The following is a 21,314-nucleotide window of genomic DNA, read 5'->3' as shown; positions in this document are numbered from 1 at the left end:
GGAAACAAGCCGCGTTATAAATCAAATACAATGAAGAACTCCCATCGTAAATCATTAACGCGAGAAACGTTAACAACTAAAAAATCTCTTCGTGTGCACTTCGTGTGCACGTATTGCACTATTATTATTATTATTACTATTATTATTATTGTTATTATGATTATTACTATTATTATTATCGTTATGTTTTGCTATTCCACATAAAATATAAATTCCATAAAATAACTCAATGCAAATTATGAACTTTAAATTGGATGTATTTTGCTCAACTGATTAACAGTAGAAATTGAGTGCATGCAAAATGTTCTTTTTCAATAAAAACTAATAATAACATGCAACGCGTGTTGAAACTACGATCAGTTTCACGCTTTTCAATTAGCAATTAAAAATTTTGATTGTTAGAGGGTCGAAAGATACGTTATCTCGAAAATTTAAATCCTAAAACTCTTCGAATTTAATGTTTCGCATATCTCTATTGCAAATGATTGAAATGATTCGTTAAACGTTCGGCAAGAAAGAGAAATATATTTCTTAACATATTGCAAGTTCGGCTAACACGGAAGTTGACTAAGGGCTTCAGCTTCCTGCCATTGTAATTACGAATTCACGCGATAAGCGTTTTATAATGCAACTCACCGTTATTAATCGCGGCGAATGCAACGGCGCTGAGCAGCCATGCAGCCACGCTGATGGCGGACATCTTCGTTTGCCTCGTTGCAAGTTTCACCTCACATAATACGTGCCTCTTGGACGTTGGATAGAGCTGGAAAGAGGAACAGACACATTGTATTAAGCACGTACATGCAGTCCTAAGATATTGCAGGTTCGTTCGTACGTTCGTAATTTTTGTAAGGGCCACCGTTTTAGTAATATCAACTTGGCAAAATCGTGGCGCGTACGTGTGTCATCGTTAAATTACGTTTTTTATATGAATAATAAAGGAATTTTTCGTCCAACTCCGCTCTCGTGCCTATAGGAAGAAAAAACGCTCGATTGTCAGATTCTTTGAAATCTACCTTCCCTCGTTAATCTTTAATCTTTGAATCTGCATTTATTCTTCCATCTATCGACAATTACATTGGGAGATATGCGGAGGAATTAGCAAATAACGGAAATAACATTTTTATATCAATGCCTTTCTTAATGGAAAATGTAGCTCTAAATATACTTCGTGTTGAAGTAAGCGATTGAATATTCAGAGATAAAAACAAAACATATAATACACTAGCAAATATTCTGCGAGATACTGGTTCTATAAACCGAGCTACTGAAATAAATACTTCAAAGTAATTACAATCAAACCAATTTAACCTACTTACGATAGCTTAAATTCTTTTAACATTTAGAAGTTGATTATCTCGTCAGTATAAAAGAACATAAATAACCAATTTTAACGGGCACAGAAATAACCATCACTCGGCAGCAAAGTAGGTCACAAGTTTATATAAACATTCTTTTATTACTCTAAAGTTTTATATTCATTTTTAGATCATCGTTTTAGACACTATGTTAATACCTTTGCGAAAACAATGGCACGCAACGATCGATAAAACGATATCTTTTCTCTGAAAAGTAGCGACAATCCAAACAACGTAATCGCAAAGACAAACATCCAGCGGAACAGGTCCTCCAGAAACCTAAATTTCGCGTACGACAGACAAAGCTTCGACGCTTTAACTCGGCGTTCCCATTCAGAGGAATTTCGCTCGCTTCGGGATTCGCGGCACGAAGAAGAGCAACTAAAAAACGTTAGAAAAAGAACTACCAGAGACGTCGTAAACTTTGTCTAAGAATTTTCACGCTATGCGCGGATGATCTTCGATGCGAGCTGTCCTCTTTCTTCTTCCCTTTCTTCTTTCTACCTTTCGAATTTTAACGTCATGTACACACAATCGTGCGAGTACGTATTCGTATTTGGACACCTGATACAATTCGATCAAGAATTTGATTTTTGTTATATTCTCAAAGTTATGATCAAGGAACGTCTCTTTGATGCTAAGTCTTTGCTGCTTGCCATAAACGGGATCAAATACTCTGCTTAATTTAATTCGATACAAGATATGTACGTGGATCGTTTTAGTTCCACGTTTATCTGCAATTAATAGTTGGCATTTCGTACGATCTGTATAAAGTTTCAGAATATGGTTAAAAACGCGCATTTCGATTATTCCAAGATTTCAACATTGAGCAGACACGTGTAAAGTCAATTAGTACAAGCGTCTTCGAAGATTCCTACACCTTACATCACTGCTCTTTTATTTATATTAATAAATATTATCTACGCATCGTTTTCATCAATATCAATTAATTGTATAAGGTTATTTGAGATAAGATCAAAGACGAAAGTTAATGGATCGTTCAAAAAACTCCTAACATTTTTCATAGTCGATTTATTCGAGTGAAGTTTGCAGGGGATTTTTTGTGTACTTACTGAACATCAAACGCATCAATTAAAGAGAAAATAAATAAAAAAAAAACGTTCAACATTCATTAAGAGGTTCTGTTTGAATTTTCTTGTTCGTATTCTCCTCATGTTTTCATCGCAAGAAACTGGATATTCCTGAAGCCTGCAGAAACTAGCAAAAACAAGTTTTTCAGTGTAACGATCATAGAGTTAACTAGTAGGTAGCAAAAAGTTACTGTAAGAAACTACAAATATATGTACACTTATACCGTACTTGTACTGATTCCAAGAGAATGTAACGTCCTCTAATATTTTCCTCGACTTCGCGATAACTTTCCCAAACGATCGCATAGACTGAAGAGTTTCGTTTAAAGTATATTCTACGTATCTACAATAATTTGGAGAGAGAATTTTCCAAATATGATTCCGCGTTTAAGGCCGGTAGCGATACATAAAACGAACTGAAGAAGTAAATTCTTTCGTGACGCGACAAAAGCGTGATATTTCACGATGAATCCATGATAAAGGAAGCGAAGTGCTGATCGCATCTTCGGCTGTTAATCGTCGACGAAATGGTCTGTGGTGGCCAGGGTTGATGTCATCGTGCGTCCCCCGGGTGGTTCCGGTCCATCCCCGGCTCTCGTCACGCGGTCCATTTATTCAAATCACACGCGATGCGACACAACACAACTTGGAAACGCACGCGCGTCGAGAGATCTCTTTGACGAGAACAACAGAGCAAAGGGGTTGAGGGACAAGGAGAGACAAAGAGTTAGAAATAGCATGAGGGAGCGCGACAATGGTGAAAGGAGAGTAAAGAGGAAATGTTAGGGAAGAAAAAATAGAAACGTGGAATTAGAAAAAGACAAACAGCGCGTGAGGGGATGAGCGCGGTAACGTGAGAAAGGAAAGAGACAGAGAGAAGGGGGAGAGAAACAGAAGATTTGGAGAGATTGAGAGGGAGGCAGGTGAAAAAAAAGAAAAGGAAGAGTCACAGAAGAGAGAAAATGGAGAGGGAAAAGCTATCACTCCATCCGTCCCGACTACTTTCGGAAACCTGCACACAACTCAACCAACCCTTCAGATACACGTTTCTCGCAAGTTCTCCGCTCCTTTCATCCGGGTTCGCTTTTACTTTATGCAACGGTTGTGCATAGACGTATATCGTCGCGCACCGTGTGCAACGAAAATCCGAAATTCCGCTTTGCCACGGGCTTACGAGAGCGTCGCGAGCTCGTCGCCTCGCGCATCCACGCGCATCCGTTTGCTTACAATTTCAACCAACTATCCCCTTCGCGCAGTTAACAAATTCTTCGTGAGCACCAAACGCAACTTTTTTACGTTGGATATCGATTATTATTTTTTCTAAATAATTGCGATATTTTTGGATTACATGACGCATTCAAGTCGTACGCAGTGAACGTGTTAAAAATCATAATGAATTATTGATTAATATTACAATTTTATCTGCAATTTGAGAATAGATTAAATATGTTTCTTCTTATTATGTTCAATTAATTTGTGTTTGTCTTATTTATATTTGATAAATACTACAGACAATTTCTTTTTACATCTTAAATTCCCTTTTTTAATTACGAAGTACATTTACTACGTTTGCCATTCATTTCAGTTTTAAATTGCGTGATATTCTGCAATTAAACTTAGCAAATATTTGCACTTTTAGTGGTAATTAGTTAAATAAAAACTTTAATTGGCAATTGATAGTTTACGACATTCCGTACAGTTATTATAAAAATAATTCGAGCTGTGTGTTAGAGAAACATTTGAAAGGACGAAGTTTACAGGAAGTTTACTAGAAGTATGTATCTAACAGTATTAATACCAACAACCTTGACAACTACAAGGATTTCGATAGCAATCTTGCTCGGTATTAACCTAAATCTTGTTTCGAAGCATCTAAACCTATCTGCAACTAGCGGGTCTTATTGTTGACTAAGTTTCCTTCGTAAACAATTGGGACGTTTAGAAATTTATAAACTTTGTCAAACTCTATACATATTATGTACCAATACGACACAAGTTAATACTCGTGCGATTGCAGTTTCAATAGAAGTTCGAAGAATGGTTCACGGTAAAGTGTGATAATCTATATAATGTAATAAACTCGTAAATTGACGAGCCACTGATAAATAATTTAATTTTGAAATAATTGGAATATAGAAACTGGCATTATTTTTTAACATCGGCATATTCTCCGATCTTTTAAGCATTTTTGTAAAATTAACCAACTACCAAATACGAATTTATTAAAATTTTGAACGTCATTATAAATAGAAAAGAAGTTATAAAAGTTAAAGATCAAGATACCGTGGTGCAATAAATAATAGTCCTTAAAATTTTCTTATGTTAACAGTGTGACCGCATTTAAAACCAAAAACTTCCCTATGACAAGAAATTCAGACAGGTATTGATCCTTAAACTTTATTCTGATTCAAGCAGATATTTCATGTTCGTCACAATTTAATTTACATTTACGTGTTATTATATGAAAGGTTTTATCTCTTACATAAGTTTGGTCAATCTTTCACACAGGGATAAAAAGGCTTTTCATTCGGCTCTTCGCTTTATCGGTTTAAAATAAAATATTCAACGATCCTGACAACAACAATGCAGCCTTCGTTGGATGGGGATTAAGAAATGGCCTGAATACATAAAAGCGGAATATGTTGAATAAAAGTCATTTGTTGAATAAAATGCATTTCAATTGTGTAATGTCCGAACATATAATTTCTTCTAATTACTCCTTTATTTAATCATTTTCTACTGTATAATGAAAGTAGACAAAAGAAGGGGACAAAAATGAGTCACTTAATGTTTCTGTTTAAACCAGATAGTTTACATACGTTTGAAAACAGAAATATAAAACACTCGCGCAAGAGTGCATTTTCCAATTTTAAAATAAACTTGTACCTCGAATATTTTTCTATAAAAAATGATGTACGATGTTGAACGGTTGCACGCGCGTGCTGGTATTCATCGTAAGGCAAGATTAAACCGCGGAACTGAGAAAAGTCAAGCCTAAACGACTTCATATTTTAGTCTCATGCGGAAGTGACGATAGGGATCTTCCGACTTTTTAACGAATTCATCGCTTTTGTGCGAAAAGCAGGGGAGACTGGAAAGAAACGGGCCGACAAAGGTAGGAAGAAGCAAGCGCGAGCCTTTTGCCGAAAACGGAAATAAAGTGGAAGGAATATCTATCTGGCTATCTTAGATAAACCTCATACACGAAGTGGTTCGGCTTCCTGCTTTCGCGATAAATCAAGAAAACTCCATTTAGAAATTTAAATGCTAAAAGATAGAGACCCGAAAGAATTACATATAGCAACGCCTATGTAATAAAAAACAGTACCAGTTTTTAACAATCCAACCGATACATTTTATCAGCGAGCGATGAAAAGCTCTAATCGATAGAACCAAAGATCGATGGAAGCGTTCATATTTTGACAATGTCAAGAAACAGGTCTCTATTTGCCACCTCGTTTGTTACAAAGCTGCTAGCAAGTTGCTACCAAATGTTCGAGTACTTTCATAAACCAATGTAGCACGTTTGTTGAATATTTTCCTGGCGGAAGTTAGTTTTTTACGTACTTTCGAGTTCAGTTTAAGTACACGAAAATCATTAACAAGGATGGAAAGAGCTCGCTCTTCTTTCTGAGATATTTGCAAGAAATTTGAGCGTGTCAAAAAAACGAAGAAAATACCAAGAACGAAAGGATGTTTTAACACGAGAGAAGATATCCGCTGCTTGGTTTCGTTACAGTGAAAATAAGGTTTATCGCAGTGACAGAAGAGGCAGCTTCGTCCAGTGTATTTTTCTGATAATGATATCAACTATAATTTAGCTAGTGTACAAGGGAGAACGTTGCATAACTAACATTAGCAAAAATAATACGGTGTTCTACCGTAGTATATGGAACCATTTCCCCCTGCGTAATTTTTACTCTGGCTACCCGCACAAAATATTCCGTACCACCTCCGACGTTTCGCTTTTTTCCATCGCATATCGTAGAAAGTTTCTGATCCTACGCTTTAAAATTCATTAGCGTCATTCGACCAAAAAGTAAACGTTAATTTTTGTAATTTTATTCATTGTCTGAAAAAAAGCATACAAGAGGCAACGAAAGATAATGAAAGAGAGAGAGGAAGAGAGGGAGAAAGAGAGAGAGAGAGGGCGGGGAGGAGGAGAGAAACGCGAGCCCTGCAAAAACGTATTAAATTAATTCTCAATGAATGGAGCGAGGTCAAAACGGGACCATGGCAGTTCTTTCAAACAGTCGTATCTCATTGGCTGCAGCGGTCGTTTATTTGAAACTTTCTGCACTCCGTCTTTGATCCTGTCAATGAGCTTTGACTAAAATGTAAAAGCCAAAATTTTGTTTAAGTAACAAGTGAAATTTACCGTTTCTGTGACGATTTTTTCCATGACTCTGCTCGTTGCTTATGAAATTCATACATTTTTAGGATTCTTATTGCTCGTTATAACTTTCATATTACGTCCTAATGAATCTGACGTTACGTTAAAGGAGAACGTTGTTGTTTTTGTTTGCGCAACTTTACGAGTGTAATTTCATTACTTCGTCTTCTTGTTCGTTATCGAAGTAAACACGCAATATATTTTTCTACAAACTTCTTGATTACATCTCTTTCCACAAGCTTCCGTAAAAACTTCCTCGACTTATCTTTCCTTCCCTCTTTCATTGTTCAAGTGAAAATTACATGAGACTAAATGACAATTACTTATGAGCCATTCAAATGATAATTGCTCTTCTTCGTTCTAGCCACGACTAGGGAGAGTAGGGAATACCCTGGCTTGCTAAATACGCCGGCTATAGCGAAAGTTGAGGGGAAGTTTTTCCAACGAAACTACCGCCATTCGAAAGAAACCGTTCTACTATAATAACAGTAATAATCGTAAGAACAATAAATATCCATATATGAACTATTTTACTCGTTTATACAGATATACGATTTGATATATCAGATTTAAAATCGCGTCTCGAGACCGTGTCTCGCTACAAACGGACTCAACTTTTATGCCCTTTGTTCACAAATTTCAACATTCTCACCCAACACGCAAATACGCGCACATTCATACAGGCAGTTCGAATTTCACTTCACGGGAAAATGGTCGATTGTATCCGGATGAAAGCGGCACAAGAGATAACACGCGCGCCTATCCTTCCCCATGGATACTACACACACACACATACGTGTATAATATATTCTTTATTCATCGAACGGTAAATGACTCTACGCAATTTTTCAAATCCGCGTCACGCTTTTGTTAACCGCTTTTGGCAACTCCAGCGTGAATTAAAAACCGCATACACGAAAGCAGGCTGTACCTGTGGTAAAGTTTAATTTTAACTTTGACCTTAATTCCAAATTACAAAATTATGGCTAACACGGTACAAATCGCGTACGATATTCGATATTTTCATCCCTATACAGAGTTGAAGCGATAAATAGCTTAATAATTAATACACGAAATAATTGATATACATATATAGGATCTATTTGAACAGTAATAAGACTGATCTTTTTCAAATTGTTATTGGCAAAATCAATCGTTCGAAAATAGAGAGGGTGAAAAAGCAAACGTTGAAGAGATTTCACACTATCCGATAATTATGATTTTTAGGATAATTATTCTGATCTTTAGTACGTCTTTTTCATAAATATTTTTATCTCAAAAGGCGGAAGATTTCTTCCGGGTAGCTAATATTAAATAATGTATCCATAGATAAAAATATCATTCTAAAGTTCAGTACTATACAAGCTGTTTCCTTAGCATACGCGGGTACTAGAAACAAGCTAAAATGTAAATGTAATTTTGAAAATAGGAACATAAATCACACAATCTGATGATGAAAGTTCTACAATCTGAATGGATAAAAATTTATCCGTAACACGCGGACAAAAAAATTACAGTTATCTCTTAACGTAACGGCGATAATGTCGACGCGAAATATCGAATTTTATTATATTTTTTCTTGCTCTCGAGAAAATGAAACTCAAGCATTTAGAAGCATATAATTCACTATTACGTTAATGAAACTTTCATATATTTGTACGTGCGTACATATTTAAGCATACACGCGTAAACTAAAATAAGTCACCATTGAAATGCTAAACGTTTGAGAAAGAAAGAAAGAAACGATGAATAAAAAATCCCAAATTATCCAAACCGCTGTAAACTATCGCAGTAAACCATCCATTAATGTAACACGTTAATGTAACACGTGTTACTTCGATCCGAATCTCTGTCATATTTCGATAGTCGACGAATTACGGCGAACGCGAAACACGCGCATGGGAACGAAAAAACGAAATATTCCACGGGCCAGCTGTCTACGTGTAACGTTTGCAACTTTTTCACAACGGTCCGCATTTCCATAATTTAAAACGAAAAGTTAAATTACCTTAACGCGGGCTGAGCAAACAGCTAGCATAATCTAGCCGTCCGTTGTGTTCCCAGACAAAGAACAGTCGCGATATTCGTAATTAGTGCGGAGTAATTTCGTGTTTTTTGTCACGGTCGGTAAAATTAACCGGAACATTTTTGGTCTTTAGAGGCGAACGAACGACACTGCCGCGGATAATACGCTAAACGCGCGATTTGCCACCGCGAATCGACAGTGCGCGGGCTAATCTTTCGAATAAATGTTGAACGCGCACGATGTGCTTGTCAGGCCAACCATCGTACAAGAGATAACGCGTACACGCTAAAACAGGGACATTTCAATTTTATCCAACGAGCGATACCGCAAATTCCACCGCGAAATCGTGCAAAAACGAATTTCCGTGTCGCGCTTGTCTGTTCCGCATTTAATGCTAATCCCGCGAATTGCCAATTCATCGTCTCTTCCTTTATATAGATAAAAACATCCTCTCTCCACCTCAGTCTCGTTTTCGCTATACATCACTCATATGTTATTATTTAATAATGCAATTAACAATGCGCATTATTCATGCATTATTTAATTTCACGTATTGTCGATTATGCGACACGCAGCTCCGATCAAACTTTGTAACAATTTATTATATTTTGACTTGTAAGGATACAATATGGAACGCGATGTAATTAAAACTGATTTGACCCTAAAGCAAACTTAATACGAAATATTTTAATGCGAAAAGGAGAGTATAAACTAGTAGAGCAATATTCTCGTGATAGCCGTATCCCATTACAGAGTTAACAGAATTTTCGAACGTTTTTATATATGTAACATTTATAATATATTCATAGATAATCGAAAAAATATATTCAAAAGCTTCCAAAGTTTCTACAAGCGATCAACTTAAAGTTATTTTCCTAAGCCGCTATAGAATTGTAATTGGTCTTATGCATCACTGTACACCGTGTGTACGCGCTTGACATAAAACAGGAATAAACGATCATTATCCAAACCGACGCTACACTATTAATCGATCATTTGTAATAGCCCGTGTAACATTAAAGCACTGATACCGATCTCGCCGCAAATAGAGAGACAGCATTGTTTACCTTGAATGCGCGTGCAAAGCTCGAAAATAAAACGCTTCAACGAGCAGAATGTCATTTATATGATTGAACGCACTACACATTGTCGAGAAGTGCTCGTGCGATGTATTTCGCCGATGTCTGTTAATCAGATATACACGAACTATTCGCGTACTGTGTAAAAGTGGCACGACACGACCGAGCAACGATTCTAACAATATGGCGTTAAATAATACATCGTGCATCGTGAAAATTATCTATATCGAGCCTAGCGTGCGATAGAAAACGAGGCTGATTTACCCCCATTCCATCTACTTCTCGATATTGTTCAAAAAAACTTTATAGCAAGATAGTTGTGAGTTTGCATCTTTATTTCAAAATTGGTAATATCGAGCGCAACTACAAAAGGCAGAGCATCGAGAAGCTCGATCGAATCGTCGATGTACCGTTGCAATCGAAGCGAAAAGAAATTGGCAATGAATGTCTCCCCATCGATTCGACTGGCATAGAGCCTCGTTCAAGAGAAAAATGCGATAGTTCGTCTTACCTCTATTGCCGTTGCTATGCCGCTTTCATCACTCCGTGGTGGATGCGTCGAGGAATGAAAGGCTGTTCACTTTTTCTCCACTTTTTCTCTCGCCTATCCTTCTTTCCTGCTTATGTCCTATTTCCGCACGCAACGACACAATTTATCACTCGCGAAAAAGCGTTTAACGAAAATCTGATCGAACTCTCTCGTTAAGTCGCCGCACACGCGAATTCCAACCACATGAAACACACCGAGACTTGTTCTTTTTTTTTTCCTTTATTCTTCTTTATTTCCCGGTGATCTTGCAGCGATCGATATATCGAGTCTTTCGAGCGGAAAACAACACTCCCCTCGATTCAACTGTCACACCGACGCCCTTTTTTTTAGAATATATCTTGTTCGTACATTGGCCAAAGATGTACGATGTCCGTTTGCTCACCTTACGCTTTTGTCGTTGTCTCTAGGTGTCGCTAATTAATTTCAGACACAGCCACGTTGATGGCAATCTCGGGTGTATTTTAATTAAAACTGAAAACTGAATGTCGCTCACACAGCGCACTTGACCTTCCCCGCGGGAGATTTAATTGAAACTCCCTTGATAACCATCGACGGTTACGCGTACGTGCGTCGATTAATCGTGCACTTGTATTTCGCATATTCGACGAACTTTCAGGAACATTCCAATCGTATCTCCGTTTCGATTCTATACGATTTATCGCGGTCGATTACAGGGCACCTTCGATTCTCGATCGCACATCAGCGCTACAGTGGATATATTCGCGCACGATGCCACGATCGAGTAGACGTTACACCGTTAAAGATTCAAATCTCCAGCCAAGAAACGTTTCTCGAAGTGTTTAAAAAAGTATGTACCTTAACTGTTCCCACATAGCGTCTTCCAACAAGTGTTATCCGAGAAGTCACAAAAACGTATCACTCGATTTCGCCCGCAGACAACAACAAACTTTTTCTGCGCACTGTGTTCGTTTCCGAGAACACTCCGAAGGACAACAAATCTCCAGTCACTTTCCTACTACTTCAAGGGCACGAAACTTTTCACCGATCTCAATGTTAATATCGTACGCATTATACGAAGATTATCCGCGTATTAATACGCAGATAGCGTATATTTACACGTGCAACGGATACTTGCACATGAAATTCAACGAACTCGTGTCATCTGCAGTGGGACATTCGTCCGCGAACGGGGGATTAGGTGACTTTTTTCTCACACGATCGCGAACTTCGAACGCGCGATTAGTGTCATCTCGCATCCAGCATGTGTATAAATATATCGATTACCGATCGCGTGGCAACTGTTACCAATCCCGAAAGAATTTTGACGTGGAGTAGCGCGCGTGTATACGTGTGCGTACGTGTACGTGACGATCACGGAACAAGACCCGACCGTGTCGCGGTGCGATAGCAAACTGACGTCCTGACGGGTTGCAGCGCCCCAACGACGGTCGTCCGGCGAACCATCCACCACCGTTTCACCGCAGGGGACCCACCACCCCTCACCTTACCATCCCTACTCGCTATGCCCCACTACACCTGAAGCTTCTAATCGCAGCCAGGTTGTTGTACCATGCACGTGAAATTTCTCAAGCTCTTTCTAGGATCGAATCTTCCATCGGTTTTAGATCACATGTGTGCGAGGGCGGAGTTGTTTGCTGCTTACGGTAAGTATTATTGATTCCTAACAACGTTTTAAAGATCAGAAATATTGAATATTGAAATTTCATAGAAATATTACGACTCTGTGAATGTCTCATTTGAAGTATAATGCACCTTGTAGCGCTACCAACTTCAGAAAGTTGATTCGCACAGAATTAAATCGAGCATTCGATTTTAGTCAATTGTTAATGTTAAGTACGACGTGGTGTTGTATATTTCATATACATTGACGTTTTATTTATTGTATACAACATTTGAATTTTTTGATTTTACGATTTGTGTTATCTAAAACCGGTAAAGTGTAATTTTATTGCGATACGTTGTAATATATTTTCACGAGTAAAATTTATATGTATACTGTTATCGTTATCGAATTACGCTTTTTACGACGGTATTTATATCAGTTATCTACGAAATAATTATAGGGATTGTATAGGGGTTGTGTACAAGCGTAAAACAAAATTGTCCCACGACATTTTGGTCTATCCTAAATCGCAGATTTACATATCCGAGATTTAAATTATTGGAACTGTCGTCATAAATTCGCTATCCAGAATGGTGTTCGTGACGATTAATGCTAGGAAAGCTGATTTAAAGTAGAGAAGACGATTTATACAATCTCTTAATCAATGCGCTTTAAATCATTCTCGGTGACGGAATAAGGTTCACCTGCAGATTTTCGTGTAACGCCCTTGCATACAATGGAGTCACGTTATTTGTGAACAGGCGTTACCACGATTTAAATTCACCCTTAAATCAGATTTGATAACCTGGAAGTTTACGTTGACAGACCATTTATGAATGGGTAGGTTCCATGAAGGAAATTATTAATTCTTTCAAATCATTTGGAATAATAAATAAAGAAGAACTACCATCCCTTAAGAATAGCTGATACAAAAATGAGTATATACTTCAATGTACAGTATCCCATAGGTAAAATAATATTACATTACTATTAGATTAATTAATTGTACGAATTTATACGATACAGAATGTAACCTCGCAGAAAACAAGGCTGAACACCTGTGTCATGGTCTAATTTCCAATTAAGACGTTATTAATACCGGGGCCAGAGGAAAACGACCGTTATATCTCGTGGATTATATTACAATTTACGTTTGAATCTATTCGCGTGTAGAAACTCTACCCGTAAGCGGCCAAAATTCTGATATCTCTATTCCGTATGCGTTTTCACGTTGAATTAAACGAAGCTCCGGAATATTCAACCTGCCATGCATTCCAAGCAGCGAGAAAGAATAGTTGGTAAACATTTCATGGCATGTGTTAGTGGTAAATATCCCGGTAATTTTGTTTCTCGACGCGAAACCATGTTTCGAAAAAGAATACACGGTGGTCGGTGCATACAATTTTTCAGTTGAGTTACGAAATCGACGTTCCTACCGCTTGTTTTTCGAAACTTCATGTGAATAATTCCGAATGTATCCACTGGGGATACTACCTTGCATTGAAAATGAATAGCATTCACAGAAGTAGGTTTAAAACCAAGTATCTGGGATATCGAAATGCTAAATGAACTTTGGTAGACTTTGAAAAGTACAGAATTTTATAGGAAGGATTTTTAGGAATCCAATTCTCGACGAAAAAGTTATATAAAAATATTTACCCTTCATTCATTTCCTCAGTCAATCTTACAAGATGAACGTACAAAGCCAGTGTGCTATACATCGTTTATTATTCGTAGACAAATACTATTAAAATATATACATTTTAATGTACAGAAGCTTCATTCTCTTTTATTTTCAGTAATTGAAATAATTAATTATTTATATTCTCATTACATGAAAATCGCAGGAAATAATCGTGATAGGTATGTCTTTATTAATTTTCTGATTTCAATATCATGTTATAAATAACAGGAAATATTTTAATATAAAATAGCTAAAAGTAAAAAGAATCTGTTAAGACAAACAATATATCTTAGTATCTTCAATACTATAATATTGTAACATGCGCAATATTTTTAATACTATGGAAAGGGTAGAAAAGTTCAAAATCAAACAATCATAGAATTAATTGACAACATACTGAATTTTAAAACTATTTCCCTGTAAAAGATAGCAAATTTGTTTTCCAATATCTTTTTCCCCTGTAGTCTTCATGTTGAACTTCCAGGCCAATTCAATATTAAAAAACAAATTAAGTCGAAGGTGTGACAAATATGGAAGTAAGGATTAAATAGAAGACGGTAGGATTCGTGTTAACCATGACAGAAAGGGAAACCCTAACCTTAACCCTGGTCAGTGACTCACCTGAGTATATGCATAACGACTTTGTTGGTATGGAACTTAGAAATAGAACTATGATATTCGATCATTCCGGTGAAACCAAGCAACGCACCCCCCCCCCCTCCATATTTCTCGGATGTTGTCGATTGAATAAAACTTGACATAGAGGGCAGAAAAAAAAGTTGTCGTTGGACATGCTTACTTAACAAGCGCGAATTTCATGGACACAAACGGTTTACTCCGTTACCCTTGGGAGAGTTGAAAGGTGGGTGGAACAGAGGGTAGGTCGTTTCACACAGCAGCGCCTCGCTTAATTACTAGTTACTAGTAACAGGAGTTAGGAACGTTTAGCTCACAGTTCACGCTATCCAACAAAAGCTTATATCGTTACGACGAACTATTCCCATTGCTAGCTTAGATTCAACAGCGAAGCTTCATCGTACCGAGATTCCTATTACTTCGAAATCATATCACCTGGCGAAACCGCCTTCGAGTTAGTAGTTTCCGAACTATAGCCAGCTTAGTTTACAACATAATTATTCGCGGCACTAACTTTCAGGTACGAATTAACAAAATATATTGACGTTGCAACATTATTATGTAGTACGTGTTGCTAGGCGTTCATGGCACGCGAACGTGGCAATGAAACACTACTTCCGAGTGTGCTGCGATATATTATGTTAGCTAAAAAGGAAAGACGGGGTTTCACAGGAAACAGTAAATACAAAGTTTGTATGGTAAATAAAAAATGGTAATTTTCCAAACGTCTTTCATCGTGGTTAAAAATTCATATCTTTGTGAATAGGGTAAAGTAGGGTCGATAGCTGGGGACTAGGTGATTTGCCTTGCAATTTGTCGAAATCAATTCTGAGCCATTCTTAAGTCGGTCTGAACTGATCATAGAATTGTAAGAAGTTACTTCGCCTAAGGTTAATGTCCTCAGTTGCAATTATTAGAATTCAGTAACGTGTATAGGTATATCGCTTTATTTCTGGAACTTTTACGTCGTTTCTTTTATTAGTTGGCTATTTTTGTTGGCTCGAATAACCCCACTATAGAGTTATTCGAATCGTTTTTAATAATTTTTCTTATTGCTTATTTTTGCATATTATTTGCATTATGTGTATTTTCGCATCTTCTAATTTCCAACAAATACATAAACGCACGCACTCTAACGACGGCTATTTCCAGTTAAAATTCTTCACTTTCGAAGTGATTTTACGGAAGGTTCTCGTACGGGTGTTAAGATGATTCGAGAATGCGATTGTTGTCCAAAGAATGGAATATAAAAGGAGAATCTTCTTTCTCGCGAGATATGACCTCGATTTACCAAAATATCCAACATTCGCCTCCATGCTTTGCTGTATCCAAACGAGCTCAACCCCATACACGTTATACATAAGATATCGATTTCGTTTAGGGTTTCCTATTGTCCGTAAATCCAAAAAATGGTACAAATGGGGTTGTCGATATTGTATACACCGAAAAATGTCGAAGTCAAATGTCTATTGGTCATATTTTCTTAGCTCCTATCTGACGAATCATTTCCTATCGTATTACAAACTACATGTACAAACCCTATAAAAGCCAAAACACAGAACAAACAACAATACATATATATAACTTGGAAATTATGTATAGAAAGCATAAACCAGCACTTTACACTTACCTGCAAACATTATTAATTGAACCAAACATATTTAAATACCATAGGGAAAAAAATATACAAGTTACGTTTCTCATTTTTCAAAATAGTCCCTTTATTTTATTTTCTAGCTAGACGTGTCTTTCCCATCTTTTTCATAACGTTTTTAAAAACGTGATGTTACCTATTTGGCTTCGACAAAATTACTCGTATATATTTGAACCTGATTCTTTCCATTATCAACTACTTCATGCTAAAATACCGTTTTCTTGTCATAAAGTAACATTAAAGCAAAAGAATAAAAAATATACTTATCACGTTTTCCTTATAATTTTTATTCGCGATAAGAAAAGTATACAGATTTTGGGTAGGAATAGTGTTAAAGACAAACCGCTATCGTCCGGGTTGAAAAACGCGTTCGAACAGTTGTCGAGAACTAACTAAAAATGAGATATTCTGCAAGCAGTAGCAGCAATTTAGCCAGCGAACATCCCTTGTCGCCTTTGGCAAGGCTTCCGGGGCACCGTGCTACTGTACCACCAAACACAGCGTCCTTGGTTGACTGTATCCACACGCGTATAGTTACATCGGGCTTTGCACCGCCTACGCGACCATGTAGATCGTAGGGAATGACGATACTACCGTACACCAGACCGGTTAGAACGGGCTGGCATCCGTTAGCCGTAGACCATACACATACGTAGATTGGATCGGACATTGCACGCCGTCAGCTCAGTTTCTGAACAAGGAAACTGCGTCCACCGCCACTATGCTGTCCAATAGGATACGGAGTAACGCGACCACCCGTACATTCGGACTATCGAGTTGTAATGTACAGTACGAAAGGCAATCTAGATTTCTCACTGACAAGATCGCTCTGGAATTTCCGTCAATTTTGACGCCTGAGGCCGATCGGCCGAGTCACGCGCCGATTAATCGAGATATCGATGAAATGCAAACGCTTCAGTTTCGTTTCGAAATAGAGAAATATTGTCCAATTTCGTTCGACACTGCCGATGTACTCTGTGTGTGTATATATATGTATATACTTTTTTTTGTGTACCGATAGAATTATTTTAATATTTTAGTTACACGGCGAGATGAAAATGGTAGCTTGATATTTGAGGCAATGTTGAAGAAAGTAATTACAGTAAATGTAGAGCTTTGAACATACTCTTTAAAGGTTTGTATCAACCCTTTTACTCTTGCTGTCAAGGTGATTCACAATGAATTACATAGGTACGGTTCTTGAAAGTCATCTTCTATTTATCTCGTTCGTATAAAATACATGTATATGTTTTCTCGTCTGTCTTTTATTTTTATAGAACTGGTCACTCATAAATTCGTTAGATTTTCATATCTAACGCACGAACTTAGTAGGAAATTTTGCTAACGAATCTTTAGTATTAAAAGGCATCTTTCTTCTCTTTTTTCCCCTAGATCCTTTTCTTTACTCCTCGTTGCTTTTATTACAGGAAACATTTTATTCTTTTATTACAAACACAAGTGTGGTACACGGAAACGTTATGTACCATATATTTCAAGAGGAAATTGTGTAATAAATAAAACAACAATTTCTTTCACTTCACAACAGTGTTAATTTACCATAAAAGTTGTTAAAATAATTTTGATCCCTTTCACAGATATCTTCGACATCTTGTAATTTCGTTATTGAGTTAATAATTATATTCAAGTTATTCCTGCGATTATTTCATATAATTTCAGGTTCTCGAATCAATATTTTTCCTACCAATTGATATTCAACCTGTTTTTATCGTTATACATACACAATATATCGAGAATTACGATGTAAGTGAATAAGACGCGGTTCCTTGGCAATAGATCAGACTAAGTAGACTGTAGACATTTCAACAGGTCTGAGCCATATGATAATTAACGTATATTAGAAGTGTTTTCCTATAATTACATTCCACCAGATCTCGAATCTTACATTTCAAATCACCTCACAGTTATATTATCGAGTATAAGATTTAAACGCTGGAAGCGTAACTTCGATTCCACCGAATGTTCGTAATTTACTCGGTACCGATGAATCTCGCCAGAGAACACAAACCCGACAAAGTTTTTAGCCCATCAAAGTCCAAAGACCCAGTTCCCAGCGCATTTACTTAGCCCATCGACGCGGTGTCTAGACCAAAATCGATTTCTTCGGGCTGTCGTTATCTGTTAATGGTTCGCGTAATTTAATTGCAGTGGAACACGAATCTCTACGTTCAAGTACAATGCGGTATTTCGTTCGCTAATCTGCCGCAACTTGTACGCGCGATTGTTGGATCCAGCGGAGGTAATGCCAAGATACGCAGACCCGCTATTTCAGCGAACATCGATCGATCTATCGTGCGTAAACAACGTACGACACGTTAATATTAAAACTGTCGAGGATTGAGCATTTCGTCTAAGATTAAACCTGTTAAAATTTGTTTTAGAATCTATCACGGAGGAGATATATATTCATCAATAGGTAAATAACGAAAATGCACGTGAAACAGCTTCCTTTTAAGTTTTGCAAGGCAATTATTACAACACGTTGCCACTTTAATCAACAGTGAAGTAGTTACGAGGTAACATTGCGTTAACGTGACATTTTTATTTGCAATATTTTGCAGTCAATTTACGTAACTGAATTCTATTCTTTAATATCGCGATTAACAGGAAATTCCAAGAATTTATTTAATACATTTTCGTTGATCTCTTCTTATAGCTAAATCCTTTTCGATTCTGTATCGTTATAAATCTATGAAATTTCTGTAAAAAATTGTGAATTAATCATTTTTATCGTCTTGTTAGTTCTAATGTCCTAAGAGTCATAGGAACGCAAATTTGACTTTGAATTAGATTGAAAAAAAGATGTGAATGTAATGCATTAAAGCAACGTTGGCTATTGTTAAGTGAATTGAGTGAAAACAAAGAAATAGATTCCATAAATGGAAACGACTAGTTGCTTCCCCGCCATTATCTTTCACTTTCAAATGAAGCACCGATAAGTTGAGCTCGCACCATTGGTCGACATATCGCTCGACGAAAGAAATCGACGTTATAACGCGTCTTTATCATTTTTACGTGACATTTACGGAACTTACAGTCGTATTACAAATTTTTAAGCACAAATTGAAATGAAAAGTCTGGAACGATTTGAACGGTTGGTCGCGCTTCGATGCCCCGCGATGATGATGCAACCACAATTGCTTTCTCTGCTTTCCTCGAGAACTTCTTCCCGCTTGAAGCTTCACCTCTGAACTTTTCCAAACCATCGTAAAATCCATAAATGTTTCCTTTAAAAAACTACCATTGGTTTGTTACAACGTGCAAACGGTTTCACGGCTCTCCCTGCGTTGCAGTAATCGTAAACTCGAGACTTCCCTTCGTGATCCTCGCTGAACAAATAATTCGATTCATGACATCACGTGTGCCGTACTTCTTCCGTGTTCTTTGATATTCCCTTGAAAACGTAAATTATATTGTTTTATATAAATTGTATCTTTTATGTCCTATGTGAAACCAGAGGAATCAAAATGAATAACTTTTTCCCTGTAATTCATGTAACGTCCAATACACTAACGTTCTTGCACGCAATTAGTCCAATATTGTTAATAAAATTTTACGAATTATCGCCAGTAACAAATTCTCTTGCATAGCAGTAACAACTTTGATAACAAAACGAACGAAACTCCATAAATAAATCTTACAAATTATGAGTCAGCTGATTATCCTGTTCGATGTAAAATTGCCAGATCATAAGAAAGGAGTTTGCTGTATCTGGATAAAATATGACATATGGTACAGATTAAATTTTGTCTTCACTCGCGTCATACGTGCCTTGTAATATGAAATATCAAATAAAATAAACAAAATACGAGTGAATATTTGATAGAGTTTTCTAATAAACGTGTTGTAATATTTGTAGCCAGCAATGTATATCAACAAAGACTAACACTGACCAAACTGAAACACTGATTTCTCTTTATTAAGTTCTAATCGCAAGATTAAACAATATCTTGATTAAGAATCGATTTAACTAACTAGTTCGGCAACCAGAAACACGTTTAACAAGATCTGACTACAACATTCACCGCAGGGTCCTGATTAATCATTCAATTAACCGATCAATAGGTTTACCCACTCACTTGCGAGCAAAGAACAATCGAATAGGGTGGCTGGTGCAAAAGCAACCCTCGAAAACCGGGACTGGACGTTTCGGACGTTAATTCGCGAATCGGATTCAAAATTAGCAACCGGGCAATGAGCTGTTTGTGACGGATGACGCCATAAATTTCGTCATATGTAGATCGCGCGTTCATATACACGATGAGAGAGGTGTAACGTGGATTTCGTCGACGGCGGAACCGCGATGACTGCTTGTCACCTGCTGCCACGGCAATTGTCAGCTTATGCGGAACGAGCAGGTATTCTCATATACAAGGACCGCAACACGGTTAACTCTAATAAACACGTCGTAAACCGACATATTATACATGTACGCCGTCGACGACAACGCTTGTAACGTGGGAAATTAACAAGTGCACCCGCCACCCGGTTCCCTACCACTTTATGCCACAGCTCGATCGCCCGTTTAACAACCAAATTCCTTATCGTTAATTTCACGACAAGGAATTTGCCGCGTTCTCTTGTCCGCGATACACAACCGCGCCTAATGAAATTCGATGTTACGTTCACGCTCCATAAAGCTCTCCACCGTTAAATCTATGCTGATTTACCGCTGTGCACTCCCATTCTTTGCGAGTCCGATTTCCATTCTATCGACGTTACTCCAGATTTTATTTTAACGCGACGCTATAAGAGTAAAAAAGTAACCGACATTTGTATTGTTCGTTTCATCAGATGTTGCGCTGTAAGAAGGATAAATTTTGACTGTACTTCGACTCTAAATATAAGTGTTAAAATGTTTATGTCTGGATAATATAGGGATAACATAATATAAAACAATATAAAACAATATTTTTAGTCCTTAGTATTGTTGGTTTCCTAATCAAATTTTGTGAAAATAAAAAATAGTGATATTGGTAGAATTTTAGCTTTGGATATATGGGTAAGATGTATTAGCTTGTGAGGTTGGAAACGCGATACTTGTGCCGACTTTTTGGCATTTAGATTTTTGTTTTAGTTTATTTAGATCGGATAGTACACGGTACAGATATCATGTTTTTATTTTCCTTGTAGTGAACGTTTAATCGAAAATTTGATTGTTCCATGCATGAGACGAAGAACATCATGCTGATTATTTCACCTAAACGGTATTAAACGCATATCCTCGAGATTTGCTCTTC

At 37.2% G+C, this 21,314-nt stretch overlaps 1 protein-coding gene across 5 annotated transcripts in view; it reads right to left on the bottom strand.

The window, feature by feature from the left end:
- Positions 1–11,889, bottom strand: part of LOC105665832 (lachesin) — a 484,949-nt gene extending 473,060 nt beyond the window's left edge. For 4 of the 5 annotated variants that reach the window (XM_012309341.3, XM_012309342.3, XM_012309343.3 and 1 more), the window contains exons 1-2: positions 10,459–11,888; positions 637–763 (exon numbers count right to left, since the gene is read on the bottom strand). In XM_012309341.3, the coding sequence (XP_012164731.2) occupies positions 637–700 (64 nt within the window). In that variant the 5' untranslated portion in view covers positions 701–763; positions 10,459–11,888. Of the gene's footprint in view, positions 1–636; positions 764–10,458 lie in introns of all 5 variants that reach the window. The other variant, XM_012309345.3, reaches the window with a different exon arrangement.
- Between the last annotated feature and the right edge of the window lie 9,425 nt (positions 11,890–21,314).

This window comes from Bombus terrestris, chromosome 6 (assembly GCF_910591885.1).
Source record: "Bombus terrestris chromosome 6, iyBomTerr1.2, whole genome shotgun sequence".
NCBI lineage: Eukaryota > Metazoa > Arthropoda > Insecta > Hymenoptera > Apidae > Bombus > Bombus terrestris.
This window is presented reverse-complemented; position numbering and strand designations above follow the sequence as displayed.